The 18,952-nt window shown below is 39.6% G+C and overlaps 1 protein-coding gene across 1 annotated transcript in view; it reads left to right on the top strand.

Moving 5' to 3' along the window:
- Nucleotides 1–18,952, top strand: part of FAM102B (family with sequence similarity 102, member B) — a 107,715-nt gene that overhangs the window by 30,733 nt on the left and 58,030 nt on the right. Inside the window, exon 2 of the mRNA XM_006882466.1 lies at nucleotides 17,797–17,917. Within this exon, the coding sequence (XP_006882528.1) occupies nucleotides 17,797–17,917 (121 nt within the window). The remainder of the gene's footprint in view (nucleotides 1–17,796; nucleotides 17,918–18,952) is intronic.

Below are 18,952 nucleotides of genomic sequence, written 5' to 3' on the forward strand. Positions count from 1 at the left end.
TCTCCCCAACCCCAAGGACAGTCCCATTCTACAACAGTGGCATCATGTAATATTTGTCCTTTTGTGACTGGGATATTTCACTCAGAGACTGCAGATTTATGCCAATTGATTTTGATGCTCAAAACGAACTTGAGAACTGTTTTGCTTAGGTATCCTAAAAGCCCAGCTACCACCTGCCTTTCTGCTGGTGTCCCGTTGCCACCAAAGAAACACCAATCGAGTATTGAGAAAAAATGAGCAACCATTTCAAATATTTATTGTAGTTTCTCTAACTTGCCTACTTTTCTCCTTTTGGGGTTTATTTCCACAAGAGGAATGGTATCACACAGGAGAAACAGTATAATATGATGATGCTTAAATGTGAAATTTCTTTACACTATGATCAAAGTCATGGAGAGATACCTAAGAAAGCCTGTCTGGTTTAAGAAACTATCCCAAAAGGACTGCTTAGCACAGTCCTTCAATTTGCTGTCTACTTGTGGTCTCATCCTTGGATGCTGCACAGTTCCTTTCCAGTCTGCACCCCAGACCTCCTTCCAAAGTTGAGCTAGCTGGTTTGTTGCTGTACTTTTGGAGATAATTTACTTCATTTGTGGAAGGTTTTTCCCCCATTATAATGATATCCTTTTAAGATTTGTGTCCCCAAAAATGTTGTTGTTATATGCTATCAAGTCGCCTGCAACTCATAGAGACCCTATGTACAGCAGCCCTAAATACTACTCTATCCTGTGCCAGTCTTATTGTCTCTGACACACCTTCACCTATTACTCCAGTCACTGAACCAATCCATCTCATTGAGGGTCTTCCTCTCTTGTGCTGTCCCTCCATACTCCCAGGCATGACATCCCTCCTGCAGTATGTGTAAAGTAGGTCAGATAAAGCTTCGGAATCCTTTCCTCCAAGGAGCAGCCTGGTTTCACCCTCTCTAGGATGAACCTGTTTGTTCTCCTAGCAGTCCATAGTATATTCAATACTTTTCTCTAACACCACAGCTCAAAGGCATCAATTCTTCTATCATCCCTAGTCGTTGTCCAGCTTTCTGATACATAGCAAGTAATTGCAAAGATTATGGCCTGGATCAGGCACATCTTAGTCTCCAGGCTGACATCGTTGCTTTTCAGTACTTTGGAAGAGATCTCTGATAGCTGACTTTCCCAAAACATGCATGTAATGAAATAGTGTGGCAGCTATTTCATGATCCCTCATGATCCGATAAACCAGAGTTACAAAAGGATTAAGGGTGGAATGGAACGCAGCCTGGATTGATAGAAGGGAAATTTCCCTAGGTTATGACCTGTAACACCTTTCTCTCCCTAGAGATAAAAGGGGAAGAAGTCCAGGTGTGAGAAGGATTCAGTACCACTGAGTGAGAATTGTCAGGAGTGAAGTGAATCTTTTTGGACTCAAGTGTCTGTGCAAGGAAGCTCCTTACACTGAGGAAAGCCAAGACCTATGGAGGGTTGACTACATGATTGGAGGATTTAGCATTTAGTCTGAGTAATAGTTATGTGCTGTTAAATCAATTACAGCCCATAGCAAGTCTGTAAATAAGATCTGAACCTGCGTCATCCTCATCATGTCTGTTATGCTCAAGCCCACCTGTTAGAGTCACCGACTCAGTCCATCTTTTGGGGAGTCTTCATCTATGTCTCTGATTCTCCACTTTTCCAAGCATGACGTCTTCACCTTTGAATAGTGTTGGAGAAGAGTACTAAGTACCATGGATTGCCAAAAGCACAAACAAGTCTGTCTTGGAAGACAAGTGCTCCTTAGCGGCATGGGTAGAGAAAATTCATCTCACGTACTTTGGGTGTGTTGTAAGGAGGGGCCAGTCCCTGGAACTGTAGACACTGACAAACCATAACATTTCCTGAACTGGAAGCCAGCTGATTATATCTAAGAGTAAAAAGACTGTTTATGGCTACTCTTTCCATGTATGTTTTTAGACCATCCAGAAGTGAATAAAAGACAGATCTTTAGAACAAAGTCAGCTTTTTTTTTAAAAAAAAAAGGAACTTCTTGCCTTTTCTTACTAAAAAAAAACCAACTTTTTTGCTCATTTCCCATGTTCTTACATAATTTTTCAAATGTCTTACTTAGAAAAGGTATTTGAGTACCTTTTCTAAATATTTTGTTGATGGTCCTTATATATGTAAGCGAATGTGTTTTTCTTCACACACACACGCAATAGTTGTGGTTAGGTATAAATCTGTAGTTCACAGTAGCTTCTAAATTCTGTGACGTGTTCCCTTGTCTCCTCAGTCTTGAGAATTGTAGATAACAAATGCTCATTCTTGTGCATGTTACCGTATTTCTTTACTTTCTGTGTTCTTATGGAATTTTTACCTTATGAAAGTGGAGAAAGTTTTTATAGTTTTCTTTTCACTAAATTTTCACTGTTGCTGTGTACCATCAAGTCAGAACCAACCCAAAGCTGACCCTCTCACAGGTTTTTCAAAAGCTGTTAATCACACAGCAAGAGATTGTCCATCCTTCTCCCTTGAAGCAGCTGGTGGACTCGAACTATGCACCTTCAGGATTGCAGCGTAGCTTCTTGCTACTAGGTCACCAGAGCGCCCTAAGTTTCCACTAGATTCTCAAATTGTCAGCATGAGCCCTTCCTTTAGATAAGCCTACAAATGTCTTTTCTGTTATTTTAGGGTTTTTTTAATTGTGTTTTCTTCATCTGTAATATTTCTAGAAATTAACACTATAGAATTTGTATAATTATGGCTAAATCTTTTTCTTAAGTGACAAAATGTTAATATATAGCCTCTATTTTAGCATTTCCTTTCCTAAATAAAGAAGATTCTAAAAAGGTAGATATCTAGCCCATAGTCACATCTATAGTTTGTAATAGAAGATTGTTTTTAATTCTGTATTTCTTGCTCTTTTTATTGTACTGTGCTCCTTTCCTTTCACTGATTAAGATTAAAGGTTATTAATAGAAAACTATGTTAATTGCTAGGTGAACTGAATGCTAGTCTTTTTTTGCATTGGTCTATTTATATTAAATGTTTACAAGTTTGATCAAAAGTATACCGAAAGAATGATCAGTGACTAGATATGTAAGAACTTAAAGAATACCTGTTTTCAAACCGAACTTTTTAATTCACAAAAAGAATTACAAATTAATCAAATATTTGGCAAACATGGGCACTTTTTATCCTAATTCTTTTTCTTAATTGAGATTTTAACAAAAATTTACAGAGAACTTGGGATTTCCATTCATTCATTGTTGCACATTTTCCTCTCTAACCCCCCTCCAGTTCACTTTTCTCTTTGAAAAAAAATGTTTTCATTGTTGCACAATTTGACTTTGCTATGCAGCTCTTATTCTGGACTGTTGTCATGCAAATAATACCTAATCATATATTACTTTTAACCAGTTCTTTCCCTCATCTGTTGCAATGCAGTATGCATTAATTATCCCCTCTTTTCTTAGTTTCCCCCCAACTTCCATGTCAGTCTTATAACAGTGGCATTGTGCAGTATTTGTCCTTTTGTGGCTGAGATATTTCACTCAGCATAATGTCCTCCAAGGTCACCCATTTTGTATAGTATTTTATGAGTTCCTTGTTTTTCAGTGCCACATAGTAGTCCAATGTTTGAATTTACTACAGTTTCTGTATTCATTTGTTGATGAGTACTTGGATTGTTTCTATCTCTGCTGTTGTGAACAATGCAGCAATAAACATAGGAGTGCATATGTCTATTTAGGTCACAGTTCTGGTTTCTTTAGGGTATATGCCCAGTAGTGGAATTGCTGGGTCAAATGATATTTCTGTTTCCAACTTTTTAAAAAAGTGCCATACTGCCTTCCATAGTGGTCACACCATTTTACACTCCCACCGACAGTGAATAAGGGTTCCAGTTTCTGCACAACCTCATCAGTGTTTGTTGTTTGCTGCTCTGTTGAACATTGCTATTGTTACTGGTGTGAGGTGATATCTCATAGTTGTTTTGGTTTGCATCTCTCTGAGCACTGGGATTTTAAACATTTTTTCATGTGTTTGTTTGCCATCTGAATGTCTTCTTTGGTGAAGTGTCTGTTCTCACACTGTGCCTAAAAATGAGCACTTTTTAAAAAAACAAACCTTTCCATTAGTGTATCTACCAGACTGGCAAGTTTCTCTGAACTGAGGCTGCAAAGACTTTTTTGCGCGTTATACATAGCAGATTATAAACATGTGCATTTACAGCAAACATTTACTTGCAGACTGTTATATACCAAGTAATGCTGGTTTTTATTTTTATAGTAAATGTCTCCCTAGAACAGTTTTGAGCAGTTCACTATGGTCTTTTGACATCTTTGCTTGCAGTCCAACTCATCCTTTCTTTTTCTCCTCGTGAGGAAGAGCCCTGCCACCTGTTCCTGGGAAGTAGCCTGTCTCCTCTGACATTCTCAGGGGAGGATCTGATTTGGCTCCATCATACATACGTTTTCACTTCTTCGCTTTATCATTTTGCTGGCTCTTAACCTGTCAGCACCTCTAGGTGCTTAAATCTCCTACACACTAAAATGAAATCCTCCTAATGTATTATCTTCATCTGGCAGTGCCCTAATTTTCTCCACGTTGTTACTAAATTAACTTGTGATCGGTTGGCTGTGTCCATGTTTCCACTCTCCAGAGTAATCAGACTTCCACGCCCCCTTTCGCACTGAAATTACACATGTCAAAAAGTATCAATGACTGTTGCTAATCTAGTGAATACTTTAGTCTTCAATTCTCTTAGTGGTCGGAGCTCTCTACCACATTTGATACCCGTTGATCAGGTCCTTCTTGAAAAGCTTCCTCCATGGTTTTGGTGATAACTGCTTCTCTCTCTCTTGACACATCACCTCCTTTGCCTGTTGTCCTCTCCTGTCAAACAGTCTATTTAGTTGCCCCTTTCCCCTCTCCGATCTCCTCTGAAGTGTGATTTATCCATTGTATTGGAATTAAAATCTCAGCTTTAAACACAAAGTCCCCAGATTATACCGCATGCAGGTTAGGGTGGACTGGACTTAAAATAATCCATTTTGTGCATCTTATCATTAATAGTAAAATGTTGCAGCATATAACTTGCTAGTATTATCAGTCACGGTTGTAATGTTTCCAACTCCTAAGGATAAGGATTGGATTTGTTAAGATACTGATAAGAAAATACAATGTAATGAAAACTTTAAAAATAAATATGGAAAAAGAAGTATTTGCCTTACATCAGAATTGGCTTACCACAGACTCGTCGTAGGAACAGAACCCTGTTATGTGTCAGGACTGCTTCCAGATTTAATTTCAACTACTTGTTGTTAGTGCAGCCTTCAATGTGGACTGAAGCTCCACGTCAAGAAAACAAAGATTCTCACCACTGGGACAATTGGCAGCATCATTATGAATGGTGAAGAAACAGAGATTGTTAACAGTTTTACTTTGGCTCCACAATCAACATCAAGAAACGAACTGCATTGGGAAAGTCAGCTGTCAGGGACCTCTCCAGAATACTAAAGAGCAGCACATCAGGCTGGAGACTAAGGTGCACCTGATCCAGGCCATAGTCTTTGCAGTTATTTGCTATGCATTGGAGAGCTAAACAGTGACTAGGGATGATAGAAGAAGAATTGATGCCTCTGAGTTGTGGTGCTGGAGAAGAGTGAATATACCATGGACTGCTAGAAGAATAAACAGGTTCATCCTGGAGAGGGTGAAGCCAGAATGTTCCTTGGAGGCAAAGATTCTAAAGTTTTTTTCTGACATACTTTGGGCATGTTGCAAGGAGGAACCAGTCCTTGAAGAGGGATGTCATGTTTGGGAGGGTGGAGGGACAGCTCTACAGAAGAAGACCCATGATGAGATGGATCATTTGGGAGTAAGTGTATTGGAGACAGTGAGTTGGCACAGGATAGAGCAGGGCTTAGGGCTGTTAAATGTAGAGTCACTGTGAGTCACAAGCCACTCAACGGCACATAACAACAACAAGAACTGGTTGTTAAGTGTCCTGAGTTGACTGTTAGTCACAGCAACCTAGTGAACAATAAATGGAAACTGTCCAGTCCCTTGCTTCCTCATGACCTCCACCAGGCTGAAGCACACTGGTAGTTTCACCATCCCTGCCTGTAAGGAGCACCCTGGTAGTCCTTCCTCCAAAAATTGTTGTTTGTTCTTTGAGAACTCCTTCATACATTCATAACTCTTTGCCAACACCACAGTTCAAAGCTGCCAATTCTTCTTTGGTCATCCTTATTCACTGCCCAACTTTCACACTCATAGGAAGCAATTGAAAATACCATGACTTGGGTCAAGCACACCCTAGTCTTTAAGATAACATCCTTCCTTAATACTTAGTCTTAAAATCTTTGGTTTATTGCTTGACTCTCAGAGGCTTCCCCCCCCCAATGTATGTGTTGTTTTTTTCCTATTAGTTTTTATCAATATTTAAGAAGAAAAGTATTCCTTAAAAATTTATAAATATTTTACTTTCTGGGGAAATTTAAATAGACTTGTTAGCTCCTGACAAGAAGACGTGTGCTCAGGAATTATACCATTGCAATCTACAGAGTTTCCCTGGCTGATTTTTTTAAAGTAGATAGTGGATCACAAGACCTTTCTTCCAAGTGCATCTTACTATTGGAAACTGCTGTTTGTTGTTATTAGGTCCCACTGAGTAGACTGTAACTCGTAGTGACCCCATAAACAGTGGATCTGAACCTTGCCCTATTCAGTGCCAGCCATCTTTATCACCTCTGATATAATTAAGCCCACTGTTACAATCACTGTGTCAATCCATTTCACTGAGGGCTCTTCCCCTCCTTCACTGACCCTCTGCCTTTCCAAGCATGATGTTCTTCAAGTACCAGCCCCTGCTAACAATATACAAGACATGTGTGACGAAGCTTCACCATCCTTACTTTCAAGGATCACCCTGGCTGCACTTTCTCCAAGGCATATCCCTTTGTTCTCTTGGCAGTCCATGGGATATTCAATACTCCACTATTGTTGCTGTTCTCAACTGCCGTCAAACTGGATCCGGCTCGTGAAACCTGGATAAAAAAAAAAAAAAAAAAAAAAAAAAAACTGGATCCGGCTCATAGTAATTGATCTTCCATCAGGGTTCTGAGACTACAAATCTTTACATAAACAGAATTGCCCAAACAGCTTCAGAAACGTAGATCCAAGCTGCTGACCTTTTGGTTAGCAGCCCAGTACTTTATACACTGAGACTGATGATTAAGTGCCATCAGTGCAGTTCTAACTCAAAATGACCTCAGATACCACAGAGCAATGTATTACTAGGTCTGGCACCATCATCACCATCGTTGCTGCGTTGGAGCTCGTTGCAGATGCCATGTTGGTCCATCCCATTGTGGATCTTCCTTTTTTCCCCCTGCTGACCGATAAAGTGTCTCTGAGGACTGCATGCTCCAGATAGCATGTCCAAGGTATATACGACCAAATCTGACCATCTTCGCTTCTGAGAAGCATTCTAGGCGTACTTCTTCCAGGACAAATTTGTTCTTTTTCCATGCACTGCTCCCTGGATAAAGCAATATATATTCTTCACAGCAGTTTCTTAAAACTGTTTTTTAAAAGTCAGACGTACTTTCAGTCACCCAGACATGGCATCACGTTAAATATGTGACTAGAGTGTATATGCAATTTGCTGATAGTAAAAGGTCACGCTGAGGTGTTTGTATCCAGGCCATGGTTTTTCCGATCACTTGCTATGTATCTGAGAACTGGCCAGTGAAAAGGGATAACAGGAGGATTGATGCCTTTGAGCATCAAAGAATGATGACCAAAAAAGAACAAATAAGTATGTCTTAAAGAGGATGCAGCCAGAGTGCTCTTTGGAGGCAAGCATGATGAGGCTTTACCTCACATAGTTCAAGCATCTTGCCAGGAGGGGCTGTTCCTTGGAGAAGGGCATGATGGTTGGAAGGGTGAATGGTTGATGAAGGAGAGGAAGGCCCTCAACCAGGTGGACTGAGTGGGTAACTGGCGCAATGCACTCTAGTGTGTCAGGAAGTGTGAAGATTGCCCGGGTTATGATGGGGTTCAGATCCACTGTTTATAGGGGTCACTGTGAGTTGTACTCCGTGGCACATAACAACAACAACAAAGGTCACACAAAAATAGCTTCATAAATTTTATTTTATTTTACATAGTTTTCTTTTTTAAAATAAGCTTCTAAATTTTCTTTTAATCTTTTTGAAGCATAAATAATGGCCATAGCAACATTTAAATCCCCTCCTTATATTTTCCCCATTCAGCAGCTTGATCATTTCATCTTAGAAATACTTGACTTTCCACAGTTTCAACACCAACTCATTTTCTAATGCTTTGTTTCTTGAAAGTGCTTAGGCAACTGTATAAAATTTATAGGAAGTTAATGACTCACATAACAGAGAACAAGTACTAATGTGACTTTAGTCTCAATTGCCAAGTAGTAGTCCAAGTTTGTTTCCATGGTGACCGATGAGTATAACAAACGTCGCAGACTGACTTTGTCACTTTGTATTTGTCACTCTGTATTTGTTTAGTTTGAACAGCTTGCCAACATCTGTGTGCACCCATGTGGGTGGGTGTGCGTGCACATTAGAAAAATTCACCACAAAATTCTGAGTCATTACCTTAGGCACCAGAAAACTAAAGTGAACTTGGTTTGATAATCCAGGCTATATTTTAAAGTTACAACACTAAAATTATTGTTGAAGCTCATATGCCTGTTTTTCTTTATATTCCTATTAAGAATCGATAATCAGTATTTTGAAGGTTTACAAAATTTTCAAATTCTATTTGGAATAGTAGCTCATGTGGGATGTACATCATTGTAGAGGGATTTATCAGAAAGAGGCAGGGGCAAAAGAAAATTGGAACCCCATCTTGCGGGATGAAGACGGAGTGGAGTAAGGAAAAAAAGGTTCAGCCCTTCCCGTAGGTGAGATTGCTGTAGAGAATGGAAAACACTGCCGGGTTCAGGAACCAAGGCACAGGGGACCCTGGGTCTTTACCTGAATGCTGAGATAGGAAAAGCTGGTTTTGAGTTCACTTGCATATAACAAACCTAAAAATAAATTATTTCAATAAGGAGGTTTCAGAAGTTTGGAAGGAGACAGTCAAGGAAAGGAAAGATAGCTGCATATTTCCTGGGGTCCTATCTTCCTTTTACCACCATCGGCAGAGAATGACTTTTTCCTCTAGGTAACCTTCTGGTCCACCAGGTGGAATGATATGGTAATTGCTGCAATGGGCTCTTGTGTGTCAAGAAGCGTCAGGATGGTGCAGGACAGAACAGGGTTCAGATCTTTTGTACATAGGTCGCTATGAATCATGCTCGACTTGACAGCACCTAACAACAACAACAACAACAAGCCTTCTGGTCTTATTGTTACTCTAATTGTTATTATTACAGTTTTCTAGGCAGAGGGAGGAAAGGGGGCTAAAAGGGAGAATGATGCCTCTTATGTGTCCTTTAACTGGGCCTTCCTAGAAGTCACACCCAGAAATCTCCATCTGTGTTTTAGCATGAACTCAATTTCATACCTATTCCTAGCTGCAGTGAGAAATGAGGGTGAGGAAAATGAAGTCCTTTAAGTCAGGCTTTTCTTTTTAAGGAAGAAAAGACAGTTACTGTTTGATAAGCAACTAACAATCTCTACCACATAACACCCTGGGCAAACGGTGTTGCTAGTTGGCTGGCCAGCTGTTGGGTACCATGATATGATAAACAGAAGTCAGCAACCTCTCCTGAAGACAGGAGGCTAAGGTAATGGTAGAGCTCTCCAGTAAACAAACGGGTGAATATTTGAAACTGAGGACCAAATTAGAAAAAGACTTATATCAGTATATACACAATGCTTAAATACCATGAGGGTAAAAAAGAAGCTGAAGATAGAACATTTTAAGGAGATGGAAGTTGTTTTTGTTATAGTGTAATGTTGAGTCAGAACCAACTCATCGCGGACCCTCCACTAAGTGTTCTGAGACAGTGGATCATGTGGGAGGAGACAGATAACCCATCTTTTGTCCCATAGTGGCTCAAACCATGTGCCTTTGGGATTTCAGCATAGCTTCTTACCAATCAATAGCAGTAGAAAGGAACAGGAGTATTAAAAGACTATTTAAAAAGGACCCACTGCTTTGACAGTTAGGTGGCCAGTTTAGTGGAGTGAAAGCCTGATTTGTGGGGGAGCAGTTGAAAAATGAAAGGTGAGGAAATGGAAACTACACTGTAGAAAGCTCTTTGAGTTACACACACACACACACACACACACACACACACACACACACACACACCACCCTTCTGGGTCTGTGACTTTGGACAATCACTTCATTTGATTTTTATTTCAATAAAGTTATAAACACACATAGTTTAAAGTCTCCTAATTCTGAAAGATCATAAACACTGTCGGATCCCAACCCATTTCCCACAGGGCCTGGCAGGGAGAATGCTGGGAAGATCAATAAACCTGTTTCTCTCTCTGCCCTCCAGCATTGTTCCTTTCATACACTCAGAAGCAGAGGACAAAGCAGCTTGGCATACACAGTTCACAAAGGTCAGCCTCATGGGCCAGGGAACGTAGAGCAGTCTGGAATGACAGGATACTATGCCCAGTACTTTTAGAATCCATGTTGTAGTAGTGGTTGTGTCAGGTGCCTTCGAGTCGAGTACAACACAGTGTGATCCTACCTGAATCCTGCCCTATCCTGTGCCGTCCTTATCATCTCTGACACACTAGAGCCCATTGCTGAAGTCACTGTATCAGTCTATTTTGTTGAAGGTCTTCCTCTCCCTCACTGAAGCTCCATCTTTCCAAGCATGGTGTCTCCTTTCCAAGGAATTGCCTTGCCTCGCCACATGGCTAGAAGTTTGAAAGGCAAAGCTTCATCATCCTTGGTTCCAAGGAGCACTCTGGCTGCACCCTCTCCAAGACAAGTTTGTTCTTTTTTGCAGTCCATGAGATATTGAGCACCCTACTCCAACACCACAACTCATAGGCATCAATTCTTCTGTCATCCTTACTCATCGTCCATTTCTCTAAAGCATAGCAGCTGATTGAGAACACCGTAGCTTGAATCATGCGCACCTTAGTCTTCAAACTTACATCATTGCTCCTCGGCATTCTGGAGAGGTCTTTTTTTTTTTTTTTTTTTTCTGGAGAGGTCTTTGACAGCAGACTTACCCAGTGCTGGGTGTCTTCTGATTTCCTGACTGCTCGTACCAGGGGTGTTGATTGTTGATTGAAGCAAAGTGAAATCATTGACAGCTTCAGTCCTTTCTCCACCTGTTGGTCCAGTCGTGAAGACCTTTGTTTTCTTGATGTTAACATGCAGTCTATACCAAAGGCTGTAGTCCTTGATCTTTTGCAGCAAGTATTTCATAACCTCTTCACTTTTAGCAAGCAAAATTGTGTCATCTGTATAACAGGTTGGTGATGAGTCTTCTTCCAATCCTGATACCACATTTTCTTCATAGAGTCCAGCTTCCTGAATTATTTGCTCAGCATACAGAGTGAATAGGTATGGGGAAAGGATACAACCCTGACACACAAACTTCCTGATTTTAAACCATGTAGGTAGGGTTCCCTTGTTCCATTCGGATAACTGTTTCTTGGTCTAGGTATAGATTTTGTATTAGCATAATTAAGTGTTGTGGGTTTCCTCATTCTTCTCAAAGCCATAATTTGTTATGATTCACACAGTCAAATGCCTTTGTATAGTCAAAACACAAATAGATACTCTTCTAGTGGTCTGTGCTTTCAGCCAATATCCATCTGACATCAGCAATGATAATCCCTGGTGCTGGGACCTCTTCTAAACCAGCTTGTACTTCTGGTAGTTCCCTGTCAATGTACTATTCTAGCCATTTTTTAATGATCTTCAAAAATAGTTTGCTTTCATGAGATTTTAATGATAATGTTTCATCATTTCCACATCTTTGCATCACTTGTTTACTCAAATTCATTGTCAAGTTAGAACTGGCTCATAGCTGACCCCTACTAGATTTTTCTGAGCCTATAAATCGCACTGCAGGCGATCCCATCTTTTTAACAGAGCTGCTTGTGGATCCAGACCACCAGAGAGGTGCTGCCTTTGGGTTAGCAGTGCAGTTCCCTGCAGTCCACGCAGCCAGGGCTCCCCCTCTTGTTTGTTGTTGTGTGCAGTCAAGTGAGAACTGACCTATAACTGACCCTCTAGAGGGTTTTCAGAGGCAGTAAAGCGCATAGGAGATTGTCTATTCTTCTACAGAGCAGCTAATAGATTGCATTTGCAGACCAATTTCCTTTTTCATCCCTTTAAAAACAAACAATCAAGGAAAGTGCATCCATTAAGCAGAAATAAAGGGAGCTCTGGTGGCTTCGTGGTAAGGAATTGCACTATCACCTCAGAGGTATGCAGTTTGAAGCCACCAAGTCCTTCTGCCTCTAAAAGACCACTGGAGGGTCAGCAGTGAGTCAGGTCTAACTTGATGATAACATTTCAGCATAACAACATAAACAGAAATAAGATGGGGGCTCTGGAGCCATAGTCTGTAGGGAGTTGCACTGCTGTCCCAAAGGAACAAGCACCTCTCTGGAAATTCAGTCTTCTTCCCTCATAATCTCAGTTTCCACTAAGTTGCTTTTAACTTTCCTATTTGTTTTGGCCTTTCTTAGTAATAGACTTTCCTCAAGTGTCTGCTCAGATTTAGAAATCGAAGCTTTAACATTTGTTTACGTGCTTTGTCCATGTGGAGAGAAGTTGTCATCTCGGGGTTTTAGTATAGATTGGGCTGGCTGGACCACTTCATTGGGAAGCTCAACATCTATATTATTAGATCTTTTCTTTGGGACTAATTGGATTTCCTAGATTAAAAATTCTTAACTTACCTTCTTTATTATTTTAAATAAATTTTTTTTATTTTATACTGGTTTACTTAACAAAGTTTATATACGTGGTTTTTCACATCGGATCTTCCTCACTTCCTTTACGCACCCCTGCCCATCCTCACATCTTCCTCCTTCCCCCCCCCCACCTTGGATCCTCATACATGTTCCACAATAATGGTTTTATACAGTATTTATCCTTATGAGAATGAGTTAGTTCACTCAGCATAATGCTCTCCAGTCCCTCCCAGGTTAGGTAGTAATTTACAAAATCATTGCTCCTGCATTGACACATCTTCTTGAAGAATATATGCATTCTAAGAAGACAGTTTAGAAGACTGAAAGTCTTAATAGTCCGTAAGTAATTTTGTATCACTCCATCATACCATTTCTAAAATAAATATATGTCTCCTCCATTCAGATGATCTAGAAATGTTTGGCAAGAGTCTGATTATTTCTAAAGCCATTTTCAGCCAGTTTCTTTGGCCCTCTTTCATTCTAATTCAAGTCCAACTTAAGATTCTTGCTCTTGGCTTTCACCATTGACAGCTTAGGGCTCAGCTTTCTTGGATTTACTAAATTAGCTGCCACTTGTCCTTTCCTGGCTGCTTATTTTTGTCACCTCTGTGGTTCCCTTTTCCCCCCCTTGTGGATAATGCTTTTGAATCTTTTTTTTTTAGTTAAGTTTTGGGGAGAAAACACATAATATACGTGTTCAGTTTGCGATGCATGGCCACAAGTTTGTATATAATTTTATTAAAACAAAGTAAAATGAAAGTTTAAAAAATTTTATTCTTGATAATAAATCAGATATGACCTCTATGATAGGGATAAACAAGTTCCTCGAAACTCGGTGTGCTTCCTCCAGGAAGCCCAGAAATGTTGGGAGAGAAGCAACTTAAGAAATACTGGTGTTTTGTTTTCTTGTTATTTTTGTTACTCATTGGTTTTTCTTCCAGCTCGCCTATTTTTGAGTGTACAGGTTAGCTACTGCTCTTCTTACTTGCCAGTAAGTGTTGCCTAAAATTCCCTGATAAATACCTCCAGATCTGTCCTTTGCCAACTGGCTTTCATCCTGCCTGTGTCATGATCAAACTAATTACATCCCAGCTGGAGGATTACAAGAGAAACTGCTAAGAATGCATGCACATAGTCTTCATGTTGTAATTGATTAAATCATCTATGGGTTCTCAACAAAATAACATGGCTAAATTTATCATAGCAAAACCGATGGTGAGATATATGCTTTCTTCTACTGATAGAGTGTGTGTGTGTGTGTGTGTGTGTGTCTATACGTACATACACACGTTTCATATGTATGAAAATTCATATGTCCTACAAACTACATCCTGTTTTTTATTTTATTATTATTATTATTAAATTTTATTAGTTTCAATGAACACTCACAGGGATTCTGGGCTTTCACTCCTTCATTGCCGCACCATTCTCTCTACCCTCCTCCCCAGTTTGTTCTTCTTCCCCCCGCCATCCGAATGTCTGTTTTAATTGTCCAATTGCCACAGTGCTTGTCAAAGTCAGTTCTGATTAATCTCCTTTGTCAGTGTGTCCTTTGCCATTCCCTATCACTCCTCCCTGAGAGAGACTTCACCCTGAGTCATAAGGAAAAGGGGATGGCGTATTCTCTTAGCTACTTCCTGCTGAAAAGGGACGCTGTGGGTTTCAGGGTGAAGATCTTCTCTCACTACTCTAAAGGGCCCCTTTGGCAGTAGGAAACACATAGACTATTATGGAGATTGATTTTGGAATTTAGATGCACTCTTATTGATTGTGCTTGGCCATACATGTTCATATCCTTGAAGATGTATCATGAGGGTGTTGCAACCTAGAAGACACAAATTTGACTAACAAGTTATAAGTACATGAGTCCAAAAATTATGGAAAAGTAAAAGAAAAGATTCTTTCATTGTTTTACAAACCCTCCCCCAGGTCCCCTCCACCATGTAGCCCTCGCTCTAGACTCCTGTGACGACAGAAATACCTAGTCATATATCTCTTTTAAACAGTTTTCTCCCTCCTCTGTTTCAGTGCAGTATACATTATTGAACCCATCTTACTCAGTCTCTCCCCAACCCCAAGGACAGTCCCATTCTACAACAGTGGCATCATGTAATATTTGTCCTTTTGTGACTGGGATATTTCACTCAGCATAATGTTCTCCAGAGTCAACCATTTTGAATAATATTGCATGAGTTCCTTGTTTTTTAATGCAGCATAGTATTCCATTGTGCGAATATACCACAGCTTCTCTAGCCATTCGTTTGTTGATGGGACAAACTACATCCTTGTTTTCTAATTTATATTTAGTTTTGTAGTTCCTATTCTTGGACTCACAGATATTGATTAAGAAAGCCATAAAACTAACTTGACTGGTCTAATATAGGTTTCGAGGTTTGTTTGGTGGGTTTTTTTTTTCATTCACTAAAGCAACTCTAGATTGACTCCTTATATAATTTTATTCTTGCCACAGTAAACCCTTACCATAGCATTTATTCTAAACTGTCCTCAAGCCTTTTTGTAAGTTTTTCTGTTCACTCACTGACCCTTTTCACTCAACAGAAGTAACCTCACTTAATATTTTCCAGAAAAAAATCAAAATGGTTCAACTTGGACTCACTTGTCTTCCACTTTTCCTCTCCCCAGTTTCCTTCAGTTTCCTTTTTACTTTCTCCTATTTCTTCCTATGTTAGAGAACAATTTCTCTTCATTTCTAAAGCTAAACATGTTGTATTTACACAAAAGAATAGAGGAAACAGCATGTGCAAAGTCAAAAGAGGAGAGTTGTTGGAAAAAACAAGAGGGTTTCCTTTTGTGGATAAATGAGCTTCAGAGTCAGAGGATTGGCATAAATGTGATGTCTGCAGCTTCCTGCCTTGAGTTAACGTCTTGTGCTTTATTTCCTCACCTACAAAGTTTGGATGACATGGTAGGGTTGTTGTAAGTTCAAAAAGCGTGTGTTGATGTTTTTCGTTGTTGATGTTGGAACTAACTCATAGCTGACCCTCCAGCGGTTTTGCAGAGGCAGTAAATCGCAAGGGAGAAGTTGCCCATCTTTCTCCCGAGGAGCAGCTGGTGAATTTGAACTGCATGCTTTTGGGATGGCAACACAGCTCCTTACCACTGGACTGCGAGAGCTCCCTTCCTCCCCATTGGGCCTCAAATAGCATGTTCCTGTGGTTGGAATAAGAATAAAACAGTGATAATTCATCTTCTTGTTATTATGTTGTTAGGTGCTGTTGAGTACAACTTATAGCGATCCTTTGAACAACTGATCTAAACACTGTCCGATCTCATGTCATCCTCACAATCTCTGATACACGCAAGCCCATTGCCAGAATTAGAATAAGTAATTATTATTGTTCTGTCTCTTGCACAAACTATAAAATATAAACAGTAACTCATTTTATTGTCATTGAGCTGGAACCGATGCATGGCTGACCTTGCAAAGGGTTTTCAGAAGCTGTTAATCACATGCAAAAAGATAAGCTCATCTTTTTCCCATGAAGAAAGCTTGGTAGATTCGAACTGCCTTCCTTTGGGTTGGCAGCGCAACTCTTTATCCACTAGGAACTCTGTCCTAATAGTTCAAGATCCCAATCTCTTGTTCATTGAGTAATGCTGTTGTTGTTGTTTTTGTTGTTCGATGTCATCAAGATGAACAGGACCCATAGCAACCCTATGAACAACAGATCTGAACCCTGTGCTGGCTTCACAATCTCTGACACACGTAAGCCCACTGATGCAGTCACTGTCAATCTATCTGATGAGGGTCTTCCTCTCTTTCGTTCAGCTTTCACAAGCATGATATCCCTCTCCAAAGAATAGCCTCTCCTAGCAACATGCCCAAAGTAAATAAGATGTTTTGCCATCGTTGCCTCCAAGGAGTGCTCTAGCTGCACCTTCTCCAAGACATATGTTTTGTTCTTTTGGAAGTCCATGAGATACATTCAGTACTCTTCTACAACACCATGGTTCAAAGGCATCAGTTAGTCTTCTGTTATCCTTATTCACTATCCAGTTCTGAGCAGCATAGCAAGTGATGGAAATGACCGTGGCCTGAATCAGGCGTACATTAGTCCTCAAACTAACATCATTGCTCCTCAATAATTTGTAGTAATAATTAGGAATCAGATTGACTACATCTGTGGAAGAAATCACTGGAGAAGCTCAGTATCAGCAGTCAAAACAATGCCAGGTGCTGACTGTGGAAGAGATCATCATCTACTCATGTGCAAGCTCAAATTGAGACTGAAAAAGATTTAAAACAAGTCCTTGAGAATCAAAAATATGATCTTGAGTCTATCCCACCTGAATTAAAAAATCCTCTTAAGAATAGATTTGAAGTATTTGACACCAGTGATCGAAGACCAGATGAGTTGTGGTGTGACATCAATGATATCATCCATGAAGAGAGCAAAAGGTCTTTTAAAAAGACAGTGGAAAAAGAAAAAACCAAAATGGATGTCAGAAGAGATCTGAAAATTGCACTAGTGCATCAAGAAGCCAAAACGAAGAGATGTTGAAATAAAGAGCTGAAGAGGATTTCAAAGGGCAGCTTACGAAGAGAAAGTGAAGTATTATAATGGAATGTGAAGAGACCTAGAATTGAAAAAAATGTTACTGTGAATTTTAGTCAACTCAAGGAGGCCAAATAAGAAAAACAGCATGTACCAAATACACATAAAATAAATGTGTAGTGTTTGTAGAATTAATAGTGAAGCTTCACTTTCTATTGATTTTAATGCTGAATAAATTAGCTTTCGTTCCCCCTCAGCCTTTTCCCCATGTTTTTCAAAGATTTTCCTTATTACATTGTGGAGAATCTGTGGAGTTTTTTTCTGGATTCACTGTTTCCACAAAGTGTCTTTAGTATGTCATTTTCGTGTTACAGACTTTCAATGAGAATTAACTGACTCTCTTTTTTCCTGCAGGGAGGTGGTGCAAGCAAACTGTGTCCACTGGAGAAAGAAGTTCTCATTTATGTGTAAAATGAGTGCAAGTGCTGCCACGGGCATCCTGGATCCTTGTATCTATAGAGTGTCTGTGAGGAAGGTACTAAAATAGCCTATTACGTTTCCCCTTTCAGAAACCATAATTAGTCCCGTAGTCACTGACTCACTTTATTTAGCTCTGTGTTATCTTTTTCATCAGAACTGTTAAAACATGTAATTTTACTTTACATTTACAGCAACAATTTTAATTACTATGACAAATAGGAAGAATTTGAAGTTATAAATAAAAGCATTATTTAAGAACCTTCTCTTACTATAAGGGGGGTCTGGTGGCTTAGTGATAATGAATTGCACTGCCAACCCAAAGGAATGTGGTTCAAATCCACTAGCTGTTCCACAGGAGAAATATGGGCAGTCTCTTCCCATATGATATACTGCCTTTGAAAACCTGCTGGAGGGTCAGCGGTGGGTCAGTTCTGACTCAACAGTATACAGCAACAGTTTTACTATCACAAAGACATTTTAACCTAATAGTACAGTGGCTCTCTATGTCTGTATCCTACCAGTCATTAAATTCTTTTTATTTGTTAGGCATTGTACTTTACATATATTGTTTCTAACATGAACCCTGAAATTATCACTTTTCTCCATTTTCAGAAAAGTTGACACTCAGAGAGAGGTTGAGTTTCTTATTCAAATTCACAATTAATAAATGCCAAAGTACAGACTCTAAGCAAAATCTAATTTTAAGTTCCTGTTCTTTCCTAAATATTTCCTTTCTACAATGGATTGAGGCAGACTGCTAACAATCTACAAAAAGAACAGTATTGTATGGTTTAGCGCAACAGGTCTGTAAGAGTGTTAACTCTTTTAAGAAAAAAGAATCAATCTACAACGAGGAGAGGATAAAATAGATGAATGGGACCTTCTAAGAATTAAATCCCTATGCACATCCAGAACCTTGTCCAACAGGTTAAAAAAGGGAAGCCACAGACTGGGGGGAAAAAAAATATTTGGTAATGACATGTCTGACAATGGACTTATATCTAGAATTTATAAAATACCCAAGCACCACAATAATAGAAGAGTAAGTAACCCAATTGAAAAATGAGCATAGGATATGAACAGACTTCAC

This window comes from Elephantulus edwardii, unplaced genomic scaffold (assembly GCF_000299155.1).
Source record: "Elephantulus edwardii isolate Elephantulus edwardi_28Jun2011 unplaced genomic scaffold, EleEdw1.0 scaffold00020, whole genome shotgun sequence".
NCBI classification, from domain to species: domain Eukaryota; kingdom Metazoa; phylum Chordata; class Mammalia; order Macroscelidea; family Macroscelididae; genus Elephantulus; species Elephantulus edwardii.